The 22,566-nt window shown below is 32.0% G+C and overlaps 2 protein-coding genes across 2 annotated transcripts in view; one reads left to right on the forward strand and one right to left on the reverse strand.

The window, feature by feature from the left end:
* Window positions 1-19,948, reverse strand: part of LOC143084312 (uncharacterized) — a 36,733-nt gene extending 16,785 nt beyond the window's left edge. The window contains exons 1-2 of the mRNA XM_076260724.1: window positions 19,507-19,948; window positions 7,930-8,708 (exon numbers count right to left, since the gene is read on the reverse strand). Of these exons, the coding sequence (XP_076116839.1) occupies window positions 7,930-8,708; window positions 19,507-19,765 (1,038 nt within the window). The 5' untranslated portion in view covers window positions 19,766-19,948. The remainder of the gene's footprint in view (window positions 1-7,929; window positions 8,709-19,506) is intronic.
* LOC143083976 (uncharacterized) lies at window positions 263-6,194 on the forward strand. The gene is made up of 7 exons (XM_076260390.1): window positions 263-1,082; window positions 1,442-1,635; window positions 2,159-2,284; window positions 3,263-3,439; window positions 3,644-4,336; window positions 4,561-4,671; window positions 5,233-6,194. The coding sequence occupies exons 1-7, from the start codon at window positions 809-811 to the stop codon at window positions 5,305-5,307; spliced, it is 1,650 nt and encodes a 549-aa protein (XP_076116505.1). The 5' UTR covers window positions 263-808; the 3' UTR covers window positions 5,308-6,194.
* Window positions 19,949-22,566: the final 2,618 nt, after the last annotated feature.

The following is a 22,566-nucleotide window of genomic DNA, read 5'->3' on the forward strand; positions in this document are numbered from 1 at the left end:
TGGTCATGTTGGAACATTATATGTTATTATAATAAGAAGCATAATAAATAAAATTTAGAAAGCAAAAATGCATAAATTTATTATGCATTAATTAAAACAACAATTAAAATTTTTGTAAATAATTGTAAATGCTAAAATATAGCTATTCCTAAAATAATACAAAAGTTTGCGTTAATGTAACTTATATATTCGCGCGTTTTAAAACAATTTACCATGACGTAAAATATTATGACGTTTTGAAATACGTTTCATAAAGAAAACGGTATGGAATTGCAGGAAGGAAAAGAAGATTTTGTTGACGAAGGCTTTGTTATAACAAACGAACGTAAAAAAAAGGTTACAAACGATCCAAGTCCGGAACAGTTTTGGGCAGTGCAGGATGAAGTTTTTTCAATATGCAAGGCAAAATATACCAACAAATCATGGGGAGCAAAAAGAATAAAGGATGCACTAGGTCTTCAGATGGGAGAAACTAGTATAAGAAAATATGTGTCAAATTTTTTATACGACAAAGACTTGAACAGTATATTTTACAGGAGCACGACTGTTACTGAATTCCACAGAAAGGTCTTGTCAAAAGGTGAACTTTTGGAAGAAATACAAAAAAAATCACAAAACTGATCATAGAAAAAGTGATACGGTGTACGAAACTCTGAGGAAGTCTTTTTTCCCAGTAGTTCGGGAAAATATTCGTTTACTGTTTAAGCTGAACATTAAATGCCAACAGTGTCTTTCGGCAGTTGATTTACCTAAAACTCAAAGAACAAGAAGGCCAATTCCAGCAACCTATCCTAACAGTAGATGGCAAATGGACCTCAAGAAGATGCCTCCGTCACATGGTTACAACTACATATGCAATATCGTAGGTTGCTACAGCAGATTTGCTTTTGGTGGGTGCATTAAGCACAAAACAGCAAAAGAAGTGGCTACAGTGATTTTACGATTTATATACATTTTTGGACCACCTAGAATTTTACAAACTGACAATGGAAAGGAGATTAATAATGAAGACTTAACAGAAGTTATGGCAGAATTTAAAACAAGAAAAATTAACGGAAGGCCTTACCATCCCCAATCACAAGGTAATGTTCTGCATTTATTATTAATTTTTAAGAGGCATTCATAATGTTTGCTGAATAAATAGTGATAGATGGGTAATTTTAAAATAAAAAGATTAATTTAAGTCATTTTAAATAGATCAATTAGTTTAAGATAGTTTAATATAAACTCAAAATAATGTTTATATCATATCACTTGATATCAAATACACTCATTTACCAATAACATTATTGTCTTTTTATATTAAAAAAAAGTTATTTGTGGTAAATGAACATAAGATAAAACAAAGTCACACAAATTTATAAATTAAAATAGATTTCAAATAAAATAATGTTTTTGATGCGGTTTTCACATTAAGATATAAGTATGCTTTTATTTAAAGGTCGAGTTGAAAGGTTTAACAGAACAGTTGTCGCCTACTTCAGAACAGCTTTTGTTGATAGTCGGGACTGGCCCAGTATGCTAGACGAGTTTTACTATAAGTACAACAGCAGAGTTAATAAATCTACCAAACCTTTGACACCATATCAGAGATTTTATAAAAGACCAAATTTCTGTGTTGCGTTAGAAGATCAGGTAAAAGATTAATATTATATATTTTTTTTAGATTATTTTAGGTTTTAAGCATTTTTATATGAATTTTATACAACATTTGATATATATGTTTTGCACATTTTAGACATCATTAGATATATAATAACTTCATGGAGAAAAAGAGTGGTTTTTACATGTACAGTGGCCAATATTTCATACAAGTTAATAACAGTATTATTTTCGAAAAATATTTTTAATTGAAAATGCTTTAAACATTTTTTATTTAAACAATTTTCACTTTCAATACGTTGACGTACATGTATTATATATTGGTATAAAAACATCCAGTAGCAAGTTTTTTATACATATTTATAAGTGTACTAATAAGGAATAATATATAACACCCAAAAGGCTTAAGCATTTTTATGTTTTAAAATTTGAACAATTTACACTATGAGTTCGCTGATGTTGTATAAATTAAATAAAAAAAGTCCAGTTGCAAATATTTCATACATTTTTAAAACCTTATTACTTAATAATTATCCTATAAATCTTTCAATATTAGGTACCAATATGCAATTTGACATCAGAAGAAAAGGCATTTTTGAATAGTGCACACCTGGATGTAGAAGATAATGTTGAAACGGAAGAATTAACAGTAGAAATTACAGAAGTCAATGAAAATAGTCAGGTATTATTGTATTTTTGATTTATTTGGTAAACAACTGCTGAACAGCATGAATTAAATGGTGAAGTAAAAGGTGTAGTTAACAAGAAATAATCACAGGATACAGTAAACGAGGAACATAGTTTTAGTTTTAACAGTTTAAAACAAACGGTATGTTTTTTAATAACTGCTTTGAATATTTTTCTTTTATATAAAAAAGAAAATGTGGTACATGTATGATTTCTTATGAGACTCTCCACAAGAGACCAAATGGCACAACAATTTTAAACAGCTTTTAATAATAGGTCACCGTAAGTTCTTTAACAATGAGCAAAGCCCATACCGTATAGTTTGCTTTAAAAGGCCCATAAAAAACAAATGTAAAACTTTTTAAACGAGAAACCTAGCTGCCTGAAAGAGGGGCAAAAGATACGAAAGGAACAGTTAAATCATAAATCGAAAATAAACTGACAACGCCATACATGGCTAAAATTAAAACAAACAAAAATAATAGTACACATGCAACAACATAAAAAACTGAAGACTAAGCAACACAAATTCTAGCAAAAACTAGGAATCATCCCAGGTGCTCCGGAAGAGTAAGCAGATACTGCTCCACATGTGGCATCAGTCGTGATAGGACATGCACATACATACAGCATGTGGTGGGGTTAAACATGTAAGAGAGATCCCAACCATACATCTAACATCGGACAGTCACGGTGTAACAGTATGTAACTGTTTTTAAGGAGAAATACATGTATATAACTCTTGTACTCAAGATTGTTTTTTACAAAACGGTGCAAACAAGCTAATTATCTTCGTATTTTATACTGTTTGTTCATTAGTTTTATTTACAAAGTTTGTTTTTAGAAAGAAAAAAAAAGAAAATGTTTCTTAAGAAAGAATATTTATGCAAATATGGCCATTTTGGTCTAGTGGTAATTATATATGAATACAGCGTTTAAAATTATGACTATTTATACAAATGATTTACTACAGGAACAAGTTAAGGACAGCAGCACTACACTACAATCTGCGCATACAGATCGGGTATCTATTGTACATGTACCAGAGTGTGCACATATGGACGATTTATCTATTGCGCCAGCACAAGAAAAACAATTGTCAAATCAGGAGTATATGGAAAATATGTGGAGACAGAAACTAGAAAAGATTGTAAGATTTTTTTCATATTTTATATATCTTTTTAGTTTTAGTTTATCTATTTAAAGTGCCTAACAATTACCAATTTTAATTTAGATTTAAAACGTTAATTGGTATTGTTTAATTTAACATATTTTACAACTTGAACTTATTTTTATATCCAATAAATTCATTTTTTTCCCACTAAGTATAATTTATATACTTATTTTTATGTAGGCCCCTGTAGAAAGAAGAAGTAACATTTACAATGAAACTCCTTTAACTGACATTACAAACTCACAGATGGTTTGCAACACTGATATGATGCATGGAACACCTTTAACTGACACTACAAACTCACAGATGGTTCGCAACACTGATATGACGCATAGAACACCTTTGGCTGACACTACAAACTCACAGATGGTTCGCAACACTAATATGATGCATGGAACACCTTTAACTGACACTACAAACTCACACATAGTTCGCAACACTGATATGATGCATAGAACACCTTTAACTGACACTACAAACTCACAGATGGTTCGCAACACTGATATGACGCATAGAACACCTTTGACTGACATTACACACTCACAGATGGTTCGCAACACTGATATGATGCATGGAACACCTTTAACTGACACTACAAACTCACAGATGGTTCGCAACACTGATATGATGCATGGAACACCTTTAACTAACATTAAAAACTCACAGATGGTTCACAACACTGATATGATGCATGGAACACCTTTGACTCACATTACAAACTCACAGATGGTTCGCAACGCTGATATGATGCTTGGAACACCTTTGGCTGACACTACAAACTCACAGATGGTTCGCAACACTGATATGATGCTTGGAACACCTTTGGCTGACATTATAAACTCACAGATAATTCGCAACACTGATATCATGCAGGTACTTGAATACCTATTTTTTTCTTGCACAACTTTGTAACAGTATCTAAATGGGAAAAAATTCTTCAAATTTGAATTAAATAAATGTGGATTTATTTATAGACATTGTTTTAAAGTTCCAACTTTTTTTTTTTTAATTCAACATTACACTTAGTAGAATACGAAACAATGAAATTTATAGTGCAATAATATATGTATTAGTAATTAATTTTTAATATTTTTCAGACTGACGTAAGCCCGTATTACCGGGAAATATATGCTAAAAGATTTTTAGCGAATGCAATACAGACCAATTCAAACAAACGGAGATATTCTGATTCCAATATTTACACTGAGGTAATTTTATAAAATAAAGTATTATTTTAAGTCTGTTAAATAAGGCAGACACATAAGATGAGTTTCACATAGTGTACTATACATACAGAGTAGCTATTCAGTTGAAGCATACATAATACTGTTTACACACAAAATGCAAACATTACATAAATTATAAACGAACAGATTAGAATGAATTATGTATATAGATATAGGAAGATGTGGTGTGAGTGCCAATGAGACAACTCTACATCCAAATAACAATTTATAAAAGTAAACCATTATAGGTCAATGTACGGCCTTCAAAACGGAACCTTGGCTCACACCGAATATGGATAGACTTGAGCAATTTTTTTGTTTAATATGTTCATTTTTTATTTTTTTAAATTTTATTTCAAATATAGCATAATAAATTAAATACAAATGTACATTTTTTAATAGCAATTAATAAGTACAAAATAGATTGAACATATGTTGTTAAAATGTTAAGCAAAACATTATTTGTTTTTTAAAAGTAATAAATTGCAAGTTATTTTTAAAATGAACTGAAACTAATACATGTACCGTTACTATTTTTAACAGAACAGAGAAGCATGGGATAGGGATTTGTATCCTGTTGAGTTGTTTCCTAGGAAGTCCGAAGTGATGCAAATGTAAACATTTAATCCAAATATTAATGACACAATAGATTTTAGACCAAATTCAGCACTTAGCGCAGGAACAAATGTATTTCTGTCAGGGTATTGGAGGAAGGGGATAGTAATGGACATTCAGATGGATGATTCTAAAGGGAGAGTGTACACAGTGAAAGACCTTGAGAACAATAAAATCCACTGTTTATCAAAATACTTAATTCGTCCTAATTTGCTGTATTAAATATTTATTCATTGCATATTGCATGAATCTATGCACTTAAATTGAAATTGTTTTATTTTTTTCTACCTACCTATAGCCACATTGCTAAAATCTTTATTTTATTGAAGAAGTTCATAAATATAAGAAGATGTGGTATGAGTGCGAATGACACAACTGTCCATCCAAGCTGCAATTTGTAAAAGTAAACCATTTCAAGTTAAAATACGGACTTTAACACAGAGCATAGCTTCACACAAAACAGCAATAACTAGTGTTAACCCATTTAAACGGAAAAACCTACAGTTGTGTATTTATATAAAAATATATTTATCTTTTTAATCATTGTTACAGGCATACTTCAGCGTATAATTTATCTTCAAAATGTGACTATCGCACTTTAGAGTTAACTACCATCTCACTTCAGCGTAACAACCATCGCACTTCAGCGTAGCTATGAACAAGTTAACGTCACAATGTGACCATCGCACTTCGGCGTGTTAACCATCGCACTTCAGCGTGGACCATTGCACTTCAGCGTAACCACCATCGCACTTCAGCGTAGCTATCAACAAGTTAACGTCACAATGTGACCATCGCACTTCAGCGTGTTAACCATCGCACTTCAGCGTGGATCATCGCACTTCAGCGTGACCATCGCGGTTCGGAGTACCATCGCACCTCCGAGTCCTACAAATCCCAGTGATGATTGTGGCCAAGTTTGGTTTTATTTGTCTTAGTAGTTTCAGAGGAAAGGATTTGTTTTAAAGATAACAAAAAATTATGAAAAATTGTAAAGAAGATTGACTATAATTGGCAATAACTTCTTTTGGTCTTGTTCGACTTTTTTGTAGGTCTTACTTTGCTGAACATTATTTAAGTTTACAGCTTATCTTTATCTATAATAATATTCAAGATAATAACCAAAAACTTCAAAATTTCCTTAAAATTACAAATTCAGGGGCAGTAACCCAACAGCGGGTTGTCTGATTCGTCTGAAAATTTCAGGAAAGATATTTCTCAACTTGTTGAACATTTTTACTCATTGTCAGATTTGCTCTCAATGCTAAAGTTTCAGAGATATAAGTCAAAAATGCATTTTACTCCTATATTCTATTTTTAGCCATATGGGCTATGTTGGTTGGCAGTCAGGGTTGTCCGACAAATTTTTTAAACTAAACATCCTAATGATGATTGTGGCCAAGTTTGGTTAAATTTGTTTAAGCAGTTTCAGAGGAGAAGATTTTTGTAAAAGATTACAAAAATTGTAAAAAAAATTGTAAAACATTGACTTGAAAGGGCAATGACTCCTTGAGGGGTCAATTGCCAATTTGAGTCATGTTAACTTATTTGTAGTTTTAACTTTGCTGAACATTAGTGCAGGTTATCTCTATCTATAATATTATTCAAGATAAAAATAAACAAGCATTCTAAGAGTATTGCATAGCAATACATAGTCCCCTACCAGTTTAAACTTGAACTTGAACAAAATGATAACTTGATCTATAACTTGTCATGGTGTAAACTATATAACAAATATCAACTCAATTTCTTCAAGCATGACAAAAAAGTGCGGAAAACTGATAATTTCAGTGAATTTTCTAAATTCAAGGACCATAACTCTGCAAATAAATCATCAAACCGAAAGAAAATTAAGCCTTGGTCTGTAACTTGTCATGATTAAACTATATACCAATTATGAATCAAATTAATATCTTCAAGCATGACCAACAAAAGTGCAGAAAACTAATTATTTGAGTGAATTTTCTAAGTCCAAGGACCATAACTCTCCAAAAAATCTTCAAACTGAAACAAAATTCGAACTTGATCTGTTACTTGTCAAGATAAACGATGTACCAATTATTAAATCAATATCTTCAAGAATGACGAAAATAAGTGCAGAAAACTGATTATTTGAGTGACTATGACTATGCACAAAATTATCAAACCGGAACAAAATTCGAACTTGATCTGTAACTTGTTATGATCAAACAATATACCAAATATCAAAGCAATATCTTCAAGCATGAAGAAAAAAAGAGTGGAAAACTTATTTGCTGTACTGACAGAAGGACAGACAGACGGACAGACAGACAGACGGACAGAGTGCAAACCTAAAGTCCTTATTGACTTCGTCGGTATGGGACTAAAAACTGCTAAATTTCCTTGAAATTACAAATTCAGGGGCAGCTACCCAACAACAGATTGTCAGATTCGTCTGAAAAATACAGGGCAGATAGATTTCAACCTGATGAACATTTTTACCCCCCGACAGATTTACTTCAAATGCTATAGTTTCAGAGATATAAGCCTATTTACCCTATGTTCTATTTTAAGCCATGTTCAAGTGATGCTTGTTAGCACTTGTTGAGTTGATTCAAGATTTTGTTATATAATAATAAAATCAACTTAGTAGTTCTTATTTACCTGATCTTGATTCCAAATATTCCACTTGTCTTTAGTATGTACAATCTTATGTTTATGACAGATCCATTCATCAGTTGTGAATGCTGCCTCTTCTGGGATATGACATTCTAACCTGGAGCATGCATATTCAATATGGAAAGGTAGTTTTTGGCTGCCAGATATGGCATGGACTGTGGACTGATAGAACTCTGATATTCTCTCCAATGTTGTAAACATGCTTTCCTTGATGCCCGTGGCAATATCTGGAACAATCAGCCCGTTGGAAGTCCTATGGACTATGTACAGCAGAATTTTGTTGGCTTCAACACATACCACTATATCATGTACCTGATCGAATGATAATCCAATAAATCCTGAAAACAGAAGTTTTCTCCCTTCATATGCTTTCACGGTCCACATACTGAGACATGCGCTAATGAGACGATTTGGTAAGGCTGGTGGTATAATTGTCCCTTTGAAAACAAAGGCTAGGCCGATTGCTTTCTCTGGTGTGCACTCATTTGCCATGAAATTTGTGTCGTTTCTTTGTGTTAGCATACAGGGAACAAAGAAGTTTTCCACTTGTAACCGATTTCCTGTTTTCGTATCGTACCTTCGCTGCTCTGACAGAATATCAAGGCGGATGAGCATATCAAATATAAACTCTTTATACGGTAATATGTCATTGAAGTGATTTTGCTCCCAAATAAGATACAGATCGTTTCTTTGTATGATTCCACTTCCTGACATTCTTTCAAAAGTTTTCCTTATGTCTCCTCTCTTTGGCCAAAAGCCTTCATCTGTCAAATAAAATAGAATAAAATATCAACAGTGAAGAAACAAACATAGCATCAGTTATATGTTAGATTGTTTAGCCTATGCTATGTGTTTGTTATTAAGTCTTCTATTTTTCTGTACCTTTCTCTTATAGTTCAGAAAACATAAAAATCTTTCCATGTTTATTTATAACTAACAATTTGAATACAAATATTAAAAAACTTGAGTTTGAACTTTTTTGCATTTGACTTCAATAACTTACATTGGATCAAAATAATAAAACAATAAAATATGACTAACGTTTCACTTCTACAGAATTCTGAAAACAACACTAAATAATAAGTGAATGCAATTTGTTGTAATTATGAAAGTCTTTTATATCAATAGAAGATGAGATGCATTTTCTTTTAACATGTCAAACTTTGGATAATGTTAGAAATCCCTTTCGAAGCAAAATATATAGTAAAAGTAAAAGTATTTCAAAACTTGATAACAAATCTCTTCTTATTTGGCTATTGGGAAATGAAGATAAAAAAATATTTTGATAATAATTTGTCCATTATTAGAGGTTTTAAATATAAACAGGAATACAATATTAAATTAGATTTCTCTATATATTGAAGATATAGAATGATATATATTATCATATATGCATTTACATAGTTATTTCTTTTACATTTAATAAATTATTAGTATACTATGAGTGTGCTGTCCAATAAAGGGACCAGAGTAACAGACAATGGGTCATATTATATTATATATTTTTATCATTACAAATTGCTTACTTCATTTGCTTTGATATTTAATTTTATATTAATCAATTAAATCAAAATTAATCTTATTATGCACTGTGTTTAACCTCTTTTTAATTTACTTTACATTATGTTCGAAAATTATATTGTAATTATTCTGCTCATTTTGGGTGCCATGATTGGAAAATAAAATATTTGTTTGTTTATTTTTTTTATTTTTTTGTATCAGTAAGGCATAGTTGGTGCATCTACAAATCGCTGATTTCAAGTACATGTTCGTTATTGCTTAAAATCCCAATGACAATATGAACTAAAATTGAGAATGGAAATGAGGAGTGACATATATATTATAAGTTATATTGTTCTCTACTGACCCCCTACAGATCCATAGAGGGTTTGTAAAATCTATAGGGGTTGAGGCCGAATGCTGAATCAATCAGTAAGGAGTCACTAGTTGGTCGTATTACAAACTTATCACACACGATACTTTTCCTGTTGCGTTTTGTAGTAAAATAAATGAAATACAATGAAATACAACATCAATAGATGACGTCATCATTAACATTAGATATGATGTCATAAACCCCCTACAGATTCATAGGGGGTAACCATGTGACGGCGTTAAACCAATCACAACGTCATAATTTAACCGCGGTGTGATAAATATATATATGTTATTAACACTCCGTCTATTACAATGAATGAAAAATGTAGCTGACAATTTCCAGAAATTAAAGAAATATTGTTATTTATAAATGTCATTTTGATAGTAAAATGCAAATGTTGAAATAACAATGGCAATACTTATCCTGTTAACTAAACAAAAAATTTGGAGTAAATAAACCATGTCTTCGATATATAGGGCCACATATTATCTAAGAAAATGAGATACACTGCATGCTAACTGTACTATGAAAATTTGTTTTCTTTTTTAAGAAGACTTCCGGTGGTGCATTAATAAAGTAGTGTGGTTAGCCCAGAGCGTTAATTTTGACAATTTTAAAATGTTTAAAATCAGTCGTGAGTTTACACGGTGTCAATCATCCCATACTATCAATTTCAATTTATATGTTGTGTTGACATAACAGATTAACATTGGAATTGGACTTCATTTAGCGAGTGTAAACAAATCTGTCATTTTGTTTTTTTGTCAGAAAGGATCGGCAACAAAAAGTTTGTTAACTTCTAGTTAATAAGATCGAAAGGTTAACAAAGGAAAATACATGACAGACGACTGGTCTTGTAATTCCTTTTAGAAGGTAATTAAAGGGGAAGATGTGCAATGTGAATACTGTACTTTTTATTATAGCAATTAATGTTTGAACTCTCAGATGATGATTATGAGCACGTTAAATCACCAGCCCTGTGCATTGGTTTTGTGGGAGATAAAAGAGAAAAATTCCTAGGGCGTCAAAGCTAGAGGAACAAATTAAAAATAAAGTTGATTAACCCAGTGTCAAGGATATGATACAGGAATTTGCTAGTAATTATGACACACATGAGGTTGCAGCTAAAGTGAATGAGTCTGTAAATCAGAAAGATTTAGATTTAAGAGATAGTGCATTGTGGGAACAAAATATAATCATATCTGGTGCAGCAGAATGAGAAGCAGATGAACGTAAAGATAGACAGGTTGAAGAAACAAACTTTATGAATGGTCTTTTTGATTTTCTTAAATCTGATTATAATAGCATTAAAAAGGGGACAAGGTTAGGTCGTTGTAGAAAAGTAGAAGCAAATAGTGATTCAATAATTGACACACAAAATGGGGGGACATCTGAATTAAAATCTAGACAGATAAGGGTCGCCTTAAAAGATGAAGATGCAAAACAAGAAACGTTGAAAAAACTTTCAAAATTAAAATCACTTGAGGAATTACTAGTATACCATTTAAAAATTTATAAATTGAGTATAACACAGGATATGTCAGAGTCAGAAGGGGAAGCTCATAAATTGAGTATAACACAAGGCATGTCAAAGTCAGAAAAGTAAGTTCATAAGGCCCACCGTGGGGAAATTTAAGTACGTTGTAAAAGTGCAGCGAATTTATACTTGTACATAAACGTCTAAATGTGTTAAACGTTAAAAGTTCTTGTTTAGTTAAGTTAGTTAATCATTTCAATCACCAGGGTTTATGTTGTTTATACACACATGCAGATAGCTTTATGAATATGCTTGATGGGTTTAAAACCAGCTACATAGGCAAATTTCACTTACATCAATTTCACGTGAATATAAATTCATGTGAATCTCACCTAAAACCGGCTTATACGTGAAAGTCACGTGAAATCAGTTTTTTTTTCATGTGAAATTCACATGAATTTCTAAAATAGAGTATTTCGAATAACATCTAAATTTTCAAATTTAATTCAAATCATGAAAAATATCAATTTTTGTTGTTGTAAATTTCACGTGAAATTCATGTGAAAAATTTCACATCAGATTCATGTGAATCTCAATTCACGTGAAATTCAAATGAAAATACATGAAATATTCACGTGAGTTTCATATATAAGCTCGATTGTGGTGAATCTCACGTGACAATTGTCATGTGAATTGCATGTGGGATTCATGTGAAATTCATGTGAGCAAATTTTGCCTGTGTAGGTTCTTTTGTGTACCATATACTATAGCTATTACAGAATTCGTTCCAAAGAATATAAGGAATATTTTTACAAAGTCAGAATTAAATTTAAATGGATATGAGTAATTTCCAAGCAATTTTCCTATAAAGCCAAGAGAGGAATTATTATCTATATCTAAAATATGTCACTGCAACAGAGATAGATATTGACTCTGAATTTGAAGAAAGTGTATGGATTAAGATTCCATTATCAGGGCATGACAATTTAGTATATGGATGTATATATAAAGCCCCTCATCAAATGACAGAAAGGAAACAAAAGGCCTTAAATGATTAAATGAACAAAACAAGAAACCTTGGTTATAATTATACTCATACATTGTCATATTTTGATAAATGAGGATTTCAATTTTCCAGATATAGATTGGGAGACCTGGAATGCAAATTTTTAACGAAACTAGTACAGAATTTATAGAATGTCTTAACGAGAACTTTTTACACCAGATCGAAGTTGACACAACTAGAATTGATATCAATCAAGAGTCTTCCATACTTGACTTGATAATTGTAAATGATGTTAATAATATAGCAAATATTGAGAAAATTTAAGATGGCCGCCAAGGTAGTCAACTGAGTTTTGGGCTCTGCAGTTTTTTTGGCAATTTTATGTGATTTTTGACAGACCAAATGCATAAGATTCATATGAGGATGTTCAGTATGATTATCTCTACACCGTGATGTAACTTTTGTTGAGAAAATTTGGATTTTCAATCTTAGAAGTTTTGAAGAAAGATTTTTTTTCAAAAGTGTAGTGAGAACATTTCAGTAAAACTGTTCATAATTTGAAGTCCTCTTTTTTTTTGTCTGGAGAATTTTTGGGATCAGATTTGTGAGTACTATTTTAGTTTAACAATGCCAGGTGGAAACTGTAACAACAGTGATAAAAAAGGTGACAACAAGAATGTACAAACTACAAACATTGCTTGCAGCTAAAAAAAGGTAGTGAAAAAGGAAATCCAGCTAAAAGAACTCACACAGATGTTTCAATAGATAGTAGTGTAGATATAACAATTGAATTATCAAATCTCCACCATGATTTAAATAGTATAAAGGAAAACCTGGAGGGTGTTGTTAATTGAACAGACCTTGACAAAGCACTGCACAACATTGTAAGAAAAGATGATTTGGAAACAATGATGACCTCAATTGTCACTAAATTGGTTGATAGCATGAAAAAAGAAATAGAAGGTAACTTAAAAGATAAGACAAATAAGCTGACAAAAGCTGTTGAAGAACTGTCAAAAGAGAATTAAGGCTTAAGAGAGTTGATTGCTAGCCAAAGAAAAATGATCAGATAAATATAAAAGATAATGGTAGTATTGCCAAACAAGCATTACAAATGTCTAACTATAATAAGCAGTATAGCAGAAAGTTCAACATAAAAGTGATGAATTCCCCAGAAAACAATGATGACAATTTAAGAGAGATCTTTAAAAGTAGAATTGTTAAAGACACTTTGAAGGTAAACATTCGGCCTGATGAAATCCAAGCTATTCATAGGATACCAGGTAAACAAGGACAACATAGACCAGTCATTGTAAAACTCCTCAACTCTGAATTGAAATATCGCATTATGAGAGAAAAGAAAAACATGCCTAAACAATGCACTTTTAGACTAGTTGATGATGTTACAAAATCCAACATGGAACTGATTTCTAGACTTCGTGATAGTGGTCAACTTGATAGTGCTTGGTACTTTAATTGTGCTGTATATGGGAAAACTGAAGCAGGTAGACGTTTGAAGTTATATATTGTTGATGACATTGCTAACCGATTGAAATAGCTGTTAACCAATTGAGGAACATATGTTGCATAAACTGAAATTTAATTGTTTTAATATATAATATCTTACTTACACTGAAAATATACTAGTATTAATGGGAACTATCCACCAAAATTTGCATTATTTTAATGATTAATATTATCACTATTTATGTAATCTTATCACTGTTTTTTTTTTTTTTTTTTTTTTTTTATGCATTTTTTTTTCAGACTTAAAATTTTCATTTTAATGTTTTTTCAATGAGAAACTTATTATTATTATCTTTTGACAAGCAGTCAATTCCTTGTTTCAACATATTTACTTAGTATTTAATGCCATAAAAGCTGCAACTCATCAAAGAGAACATCTATATGGATGTGGGTTATCTTAACAGTATAAATGCGAGAGAGAATGATTGTGTAAATGATTGTGCAAATGTAGTTTAATTAAGTTTATTTCATTGTATTACATTGTTTTGCTTGCTCTTGTGTATAGAAAAAAATATTGTATCTCAAGTCAATATAACATAATGGATAATCATATAAAAATGTTGTCAATGAATGTTAGGGTTTTTTTCTCTAGTGCTAAGAAAAGATATGATGTCTTCAACTGGGCGAAATCAAAAAATAGTTGGATTGTGTGTTTTAAAGAAACACACAGTACAAGATATATTGAAACTTTATCATGTTTATGGGGGATGAATAGGGTCATCAGTGTTACTTCAGTCATGGTGATAGTAGAAGTGCTGGAGTTTGTGTCATGTTCAGGGGTGGTTATGATTACGAAGTTCTTGAATCTCTTTTAGACCAACATGGACGATACATTATATTAGACGTGACTCTATACGATCAAAGGTTAACTTTGGTATGTTTATATGGTTATAACACAGATAAATCAGATTTTTTCTGTGATATCCTACAGAAAACTATGAGATTTTCGAATACAATTTGCATCTTCTTGGGTGACTGGAATGTAGTGCAGGATAAGAATGAAGATACTTATAATGTAATACATGACAGAAACCCCAACTCCAGGAGAAAGATTGATGAAATTAAGTACACACTGTTGCTGTTAGACCCTTGGAGGACTTATTATCCTAGTGATAGAAAATTTACATGGCGTCAGAAATCTCCCATTAAACAGAGCCGTCTTGATTATTATCTTGTATCTGAGGACCTGTTTACATTGATGGAATCAACAAAATTTATTCCTGGATACAGGACAGATCACTCTGCCATTATATTTACTTTTACAGCATCCTATGCTAAGCGGGGCAAAGGATACTGGAAATTTAATTCTCAGTTTTTAAGAGAACCTGCATATGGAGATTTAGTTATAAACTGCATCAGAGACACTGTTTCTGAGTATTTCTCTGGGGGTGATTTTTGAAGATTTTCTTCATGGTCAGGTATCTTGCAGTGATCAGCTATTTTTAGAGGTTCTAACAATGAATATTCGTAGTCTTACTATCTCCTACTGTATTAAAAAATCAAGGGAAGAAAAAATGTGTTCAAGGGACTGGCGTTAAAAATCCAGTCTTTAGAAAATAGTGTAAATTTAAACCATAGTGAAATTGACGGGACGTCACTCAATCAGAAAAAGTGTGACTTAGATAAGCGACGACAGACATTAGTTGAGGGCCTCATTCTTCGTTCTCGTGTAAATTGGCATGGGAATGGAAAAAGATGCACTAACTATTTTTGTAAGTTAGAAAGAAAGCCTTCTTAAATAAAACCATGACTGAACTCATTGATGACCAAGGAATCAAATTTCCGATCAATCTAAAATATTGTTTGAACAGAAGCAGTTTTATAGGACTCTTTATACATCTTAGTCATTCAGTTATGATGCATATGACAATCATATTTTAAACATGACATAAAACTCGGTGCAGAACAAAAACTTCTTTGTGAGGGAAACTTATCTTTTAGGGAATGTGGGGAAGCTTTAAAACAGATGCAAAATTGGAAGTCTCCAGGATCTGATGGATTTACAGTGGATTTTTCCAATTTTTTTTAGAAAGATATTGGTCCATTTGTCTTTAGATCTCTGCAATTTGGATGTGAGTTGGGCCATTTTTCAGATATTCAATACCAAAGTATTATTACTTGTGTTCCTAAGGAAGGGAAAGATAGGAGGTACATGGGTAACTGGCGACCGCTCAGCTTGAGGAACACAGATATGGAAATTGCATCTGCAGTTCTTGCTGGTAGAGCTAAAAAGGTACTGTTCGCCATTATTAGTGACACACAAAAGGGCTTTATGAAAGGGAGATTCATAGGAGAGAACATTTGACTTCTATATGATTTAATGCACTATCTAGAAAAAAATGATATAGAAGGATTAGTAGATTTTTGAAAAAAGACTTTGATTCTATAGAATGGGATTTTTTAAAGCAGGCTTTGATTAGTTTTAATTTTGGTCCTTCATTTTGTAAATGGTTTGATGTGATTTATGAAGATGCTAAGAGCTGTGTCATTAATAATGGTAATATGTCACAATTTTTCAACCTTGAAAGAGGCTGTCGTCAGGGGGACCCGTTATCTCCCTATTTGTTTATTATTGGGGTGGAATTACTTGCCATACAGCTAAAAGGCAATCCCCAAAAAAAGGGGTGAATGTAAATGGGAATCTGCCACTCATTAGTCAATATGCAGATGATACGTTTCTTACACTGAATGGAAGTGAAGATTCATTAAAAGAGACCCTTTCTTGTTTTGAAAGTAAGAGATATTCTGACTTGGTTTTGTGTCCTGAAACAAATCTAAGCTGGTCCTGTTCAAACTTTAAGGTTTTAGGATTAAATTTCTCTTTAGATCTAGAGTGTATGTCCTCTTTAATTTCAGAGCAAAAATCATTGATATTTCAAAATTGTTGAAAAGTTGGCAGCATAGGAAGCTAACACTACTTGGCAAGGTTACTGTTATTAAGACTCTTGCACTTCCGAAATTGATTCATTTGCTTACATCTTTGCCTAAAAATAGACTGAAAAACTTTTATAACTTACAGTTAATTCAGCAAGAAAATACAACAAAGTTTTTGAACTAATTATTTATCCTGAATGGTAATCTAACAACCAAATTTATTATACCTGTCAACCTGTGACGATGAAAATGCAGGTCATGACCTGCATTGAAGAATGAAATCTCAGGTCATAACGCGTACGAACTTATTCGAGCTGAATTTCAGTAATTAGGGGACATTTTTTTTTTTATAATTTAAACAAAAGTCTCCAAAACATGTTCACTTTATTAATCATTATTACATTGCACTTTGAAAAGCTTTTGATAACTTTGTGACACTTTCTCCACTTCTTTGGTTAATGTAATTATTGACATTTGTACATTGATTTATATGTATAGTATTTTACCCTGTAGTTGTAACTGGCTTTTTTTAATAATTTTTAGAAAGTTGTGACTGGTTAATGAGTATTTGCTCGTCAACTGTTCCATCTTACTATCGTAATTAGATTATAGTAAAATAAAGTTAAACAGTTAAACATGTTAAAGGAAGTATAGATGAAAAAAATGATTTTCAACTTTATTTTTATAATTGTATTAAGGTATGAATTAAATGAAAAGTTATATTTCAATATGTATTTAAATTCTATTTGTAGTAGATTTGATCTTTTTTTTCCCAAAAAAAACCGTAAATATAAGAAACAATTTTGAATGGTGACAAAAAAGGGGAAGTAACTCAGCTGAAAAATGTTTGTAAAACATGTCAACAGTGAAATTTATTAACGACCTAAAGCTAAGGTAATTGGTGTTAATTAACAGTGTGTTTGAAACCAAAGCTGTCAAGTGAAGCCATGCACTTGATGGGTCACTTAATTTGATGGAAGAATTACGAATTTGCCGGTATTTCAAAGAAAAATCACTTATGAAATCATTCTCTGGGTTTAGAAATCCAGGTGAAAACGGGTCATTTTCGGAATTCCCGGGTTATTCAGTGACCCGGCGGGTGTTCCGGGTGATCCCTCAGAATTGTGAAAATCTCGGGTCACACCCGCACAATACGGATCAGTTGACAGGTATGTATCAATATATATATCTGTTTGACCTATTTATGGAACAGAGCAAACAACATGTAATATATGCATAGCACATGTAAACCTTGTTTTCTTCTTAAGAAATAATTCATGGGGGCTTGAATATATCGTGATTTTACCACGGGTTGGCCCTTCATGACAAATATTTTACCCCTGAGCGATAGCGAGGGGTAAAATATCGGCATAAAGGGACAACCCGTGGTAAAATCTAGATATATTCAAACCCCCATGAATTATTTCGATTCTGATAGGACACATACTGCAATTCTTTTGGATCGAAGCGCTCTAGGTGTAGGCAAATATTTGCCGTTCCCATAAATAAACGCACTAATAAACTAGCGTAAAAGAACGGAGCAAACTGCATTAGTGACATGCTTAAACTATTTAAAATAATGTATTTAGACAGTTTTGAATGAATTTGAATGATAATTTATTTATATGTCTTATATTATGTACAATAAAGGGCTTTTGCCACATTTTAGCATCATTTGTGTATGTTTCCTTGTGATGATTTTCGGATTCACAAGCGTGTATTTTCCCGTAAAATGCTTACATTCTTACGTCATTGTTCTATGACGTCGGGTATCTCATTCATAAAAAAGCATATGACGTGGGAGTACAATCGGAACAGCACTGGCAATATATTCATATTTTACCACGGGTGTGTACTCAAAGCGTTTGAAGGACGTCATGTTAGAATATTAAATAATCTATAGATATTTCTATATGAAGAGATTGTGAAAAAAGAGAGAAAGACAGAGTGAGAAAGAAGTAGAGAGAGTGTGTGAAAGAGAGAGAGAGAAAAAAGAGAGATTTTCAAAATATTTATATTTTAGTTTGTGTAAATCTTGATAAAACAATAGTGTTTTGTTGTTATATATTTTAAACCCTGTAACACCTTAGTCAGGTGGTGCTGTAAGGGCGATGTTAAATCCTGACTATTGTAAAAAATAAATAAAAAGATATTGAGCACTTTGACACTTTATGAACTAGTGACCATTGGGTTTTAAAATGTGATTATATGTGTTACTTTAATTTATATACACAACATGTGCTAAAGAAAGATTAAAATACTATAACTGAGTATCAATTAAAGTCCAAATAACATAGATGACAAATTTTGTTTATTTGTGTGTCTTATTAAATGAATACTGTTACCTATTATAACATTAGACTCGGACATCTTTTATCTTGAGTTTAACCGTGCGTAATGCTGTGTGTTTGCTTATTCTACATTGGCTTTATAGTATAGGGGGAGGGTTTAAATCTCACAAAACATGTTAAATCCTGCTTATTGTCCCAAGTCTGGAATCTCTGACCTTTGTTAGACATGTATGTTTTTTTTAAATGTTGGTTTATTTATATGTTTCGAAGTTTAGTGTTACATCGGTTTTTGCTGAACTAGTGCACATTTTTGCTAAGGGGGCAGCTGAAGCCAACCTACAGGTGCTGTGTTGAAGACCCATTGGTGACCTTAAGCTGTTTTCTACTCTTTGGTTAGGTTGCTGTCTCTCTCTTTGTCCGTTATCATTCTCCATTTTACTCATAATTTGAAATTAATTACTCTACTGTATCTATCAAAGTTGTTTTGGATATAGTTATCACTAAATACCTGTCACGAAGGATCGCATAACTTCCACCAGGAGAAGTGGGCTGATAATCACATAATCTCTCAACTGGGGTGTATCAAAATATACTATTTTTCCTAGCGAATGGTGAAAATGTAGAAAATCTCTGAGCTGATTAAAAGACAGGATGGACACCTTGCTGATGGCATTTAATTCTTCAACTTCTGCAAGTGACAGTATTTGCTTCCCTTCTGCTACCAGCTCAGCAATCTCCAGCTCAAGGGGAACACAAGCATTTGGCATCCTCTCTCCCCAACACGGATGCTCAAACGTTAAATCTGTAATGGTTTTCTTCAGGACTTCTATCTCTGAATCAAATTTGTCTGTTGCATTTACGAATATCCGTTTGTCAAGGACTAGATGATGTTGTCCGTCATGGTCTTTAAATAACTCTTCTACTCCAGTAAAAACCGATTCACGCTGCGTCTCTATTAGGTCCTAAAAAGAAAAACAGATGTTCTGTAGTGATATATTGAACTTATTTGTACTCGCTACGAAAAAGCCTCGCTTTTCGTCCTGTTTCTTGAGTTCAAACAACTTAATTTTATATTTTCCGACAAAGTACATATATTGTATATGCAAATGTTCGGGTAACAGAAAGTTGTTGAGTGATGAATCTTAAAACGAATCACACGGTATAGCTGACTTTTACAAATCTTGAATTCTAATTTATAATACCTTATCATGTAGTTCCTGAGAAAGATGAAACGAAAAATATTTATGGAAGGGACGGACGGACTATGAAGTAAAACAGTATACCCCACTTTTTTAAAGCGGGGGTATATAAATTATATAAAGTCATTATGAAAGACAGGGGTTATGCATTCTTGTGGTAAAGAGAAAACGAATCTAGGGGATAATACAAAATTTTCAATACAACAGACAACACCTTTGCCATAAGACAAAATTATGGAAAGACAACAATTACAAATTATTTCACAACCAGATGCTCCGCAGGGCGTAGCTTTATACGACCGCAGAGGTTGAACCCTGAACGGTTAGGGCAAGTATGGACACAACATTTAAGCTGGATTCAGTTCTAAATTTGGATTGTGATTAAATAGTTGACACAGCATAGGTTTCTGACACAGAATGAATGTGTTCTAATGAACTTAAAATTTTTGTTTCTCTTAGAGCAATTCACTATGCTGTTGAATACTAATCCTCTCAAAAAAATGTTTGAAGAAATTTTCTTTTTTATTTATGAAATTTCAAATGAGAAAAATTGAACCCAATTTTTTTAATCACATCCCCCTTTCCCTTATTCCAAAACTAATCTCAATTAAAATTTCTAATGGAGTTTGCAACAATAACTACTCATTTAAATACATCATAAAATATTAAGATGTAAAAAAACTGCTTGTTATCACTGAATGGTAAAGATTATTTTAATTTATCAGTTGGTAGTAAAAAGTGAATATACATTGTATATTGTATATAACAAAGATTTAAGTTGATTCTGGACAAAGAAAGATAACTCCAATTAAAAAAAAAATCTTGCTATTGCACAATATTTTGCAATTAGATATTTCTTGCTTACTATTCTGGACAAAGAAAGATAACTCTAATTAAAAAAAAATTTGATATTTCACAATATTGTGCAATTAGATATTTCTTGCCATTGCGCAATACTGTGCAATTGAAAAGACTTGCTATTGCACAATACTTAATATAATAATTTTAGATCCTGATTTGGACCAACTTGAAAACTGGGCCCATAATAAAAAATCTAAGTACATTTTTGGATTCAGCATATCAAAGAACTTCAAGATTTCAATTTTTGTTAAAATCAGACTAAGTTTAATTTTGGACCCTTTGGACTTTAGTGTAGACCAATTTGAAAACAGGACCAAAAATGAAGAATCTACATACACAGTTAGATTTGGTATATCAAAGAACCCCATTTATTCAATTTTTGATGAAATCAAACAAAGTTTAATTTTGGACCCCGATTTGGACCAACTTGAAAACTGGGCCAATAATCAAGAATCTAAGTACATTTTTAGATTCAGCATATCAAAGAACCTAACTGATTCATTTTTTGTCAAAATCAAACTAAGTTTAATTTTGGACCCTTTGGACCTTAATGTAGACCAATTTGAAAACGGGACCAAAAGTTAAGAATCTACATACACAGTCATGACAGTTAGATTCAGCATATCAAAGAACCCCAATTATTCAATTTTGATGAAATCAAACAAAAGTTTAATTTTGGACCCTTTGGGCCCCTTATTATGTTGGGACCAAAACTCCCAAAATCAAACCCAACCTTTCTTTTATGGTCATAAACCTTGTGTTTAAATTTCATAGATTTCTATTTACTTATACTAACGTTATGGTGCGAAAACCAAGAAAAATGCTTATTTGGGTCCCTTTTTGGCCCCTAATTCCTAAACTGTTGGGACCTAAACTCCCTAAATCAATACCAACCTTCCTTTTGTAGTCATTAACATTGTGTTTAAATTTCATTGATTTCTATTTACTTAAACTAATGTTATTGTGCGAAAACCAAGAATAATGCTTATTTGGGCCCTTTTTTGGCCCCTAATTCCTAAACTGTTGGGACCTAAACTCCCAAAATCAATACCAACCTTCCTTTTGTAGTCATTAACATTGTGTTTAAATTTCATTGATTTCTATTAACTTAAACTAATGTTATTGTGCGAAAACCAAGAATAATGCTTATTTGGGCCCTTTTTTGGCCCCTAATTCCTAAACTGTTGAGACCAAAACTCCCAAAATCAATCCCAACCGTTCTTTTGTGGTCATAAACCTTGTGTCAAAATTTCATAGATTTCTATTAACTTAAACTAAAGTTATAGTGCGAAAACCAAGAAAATGCTTATTTGGGCCCTTTTTGGCCCCTAATTCCTAAAATGTTGGGACCAAAACTCCCAAAATCAATACCAACCTTCCTTTTGTGGTCATAAACCTTGTGTTAAAATTTCATAGATTTCCATTCACTTTTACTAAAGTTAGAGTGCGAAAACTAAAAGTATTCGGACGCCGGACGACGACGACGACGCAGACGCCAACGTGATAGC

The sequence above is a fragment of the Mytilus galloprovincialis genome, chromosome 7 (genome assembly GCF_965363235.1).
Source record: "Mytilus galloprovincialis chromosome 7, xbMytGall1.hap1.1, whole genome shotgun sequence".
Classification (NCBI taxonomy): Eukaryota; Metazoa; Mollusca; class Bivalvia; order Mytilida; family Mytilidae; genus Mytilus; species Mytilus galloprovincialis.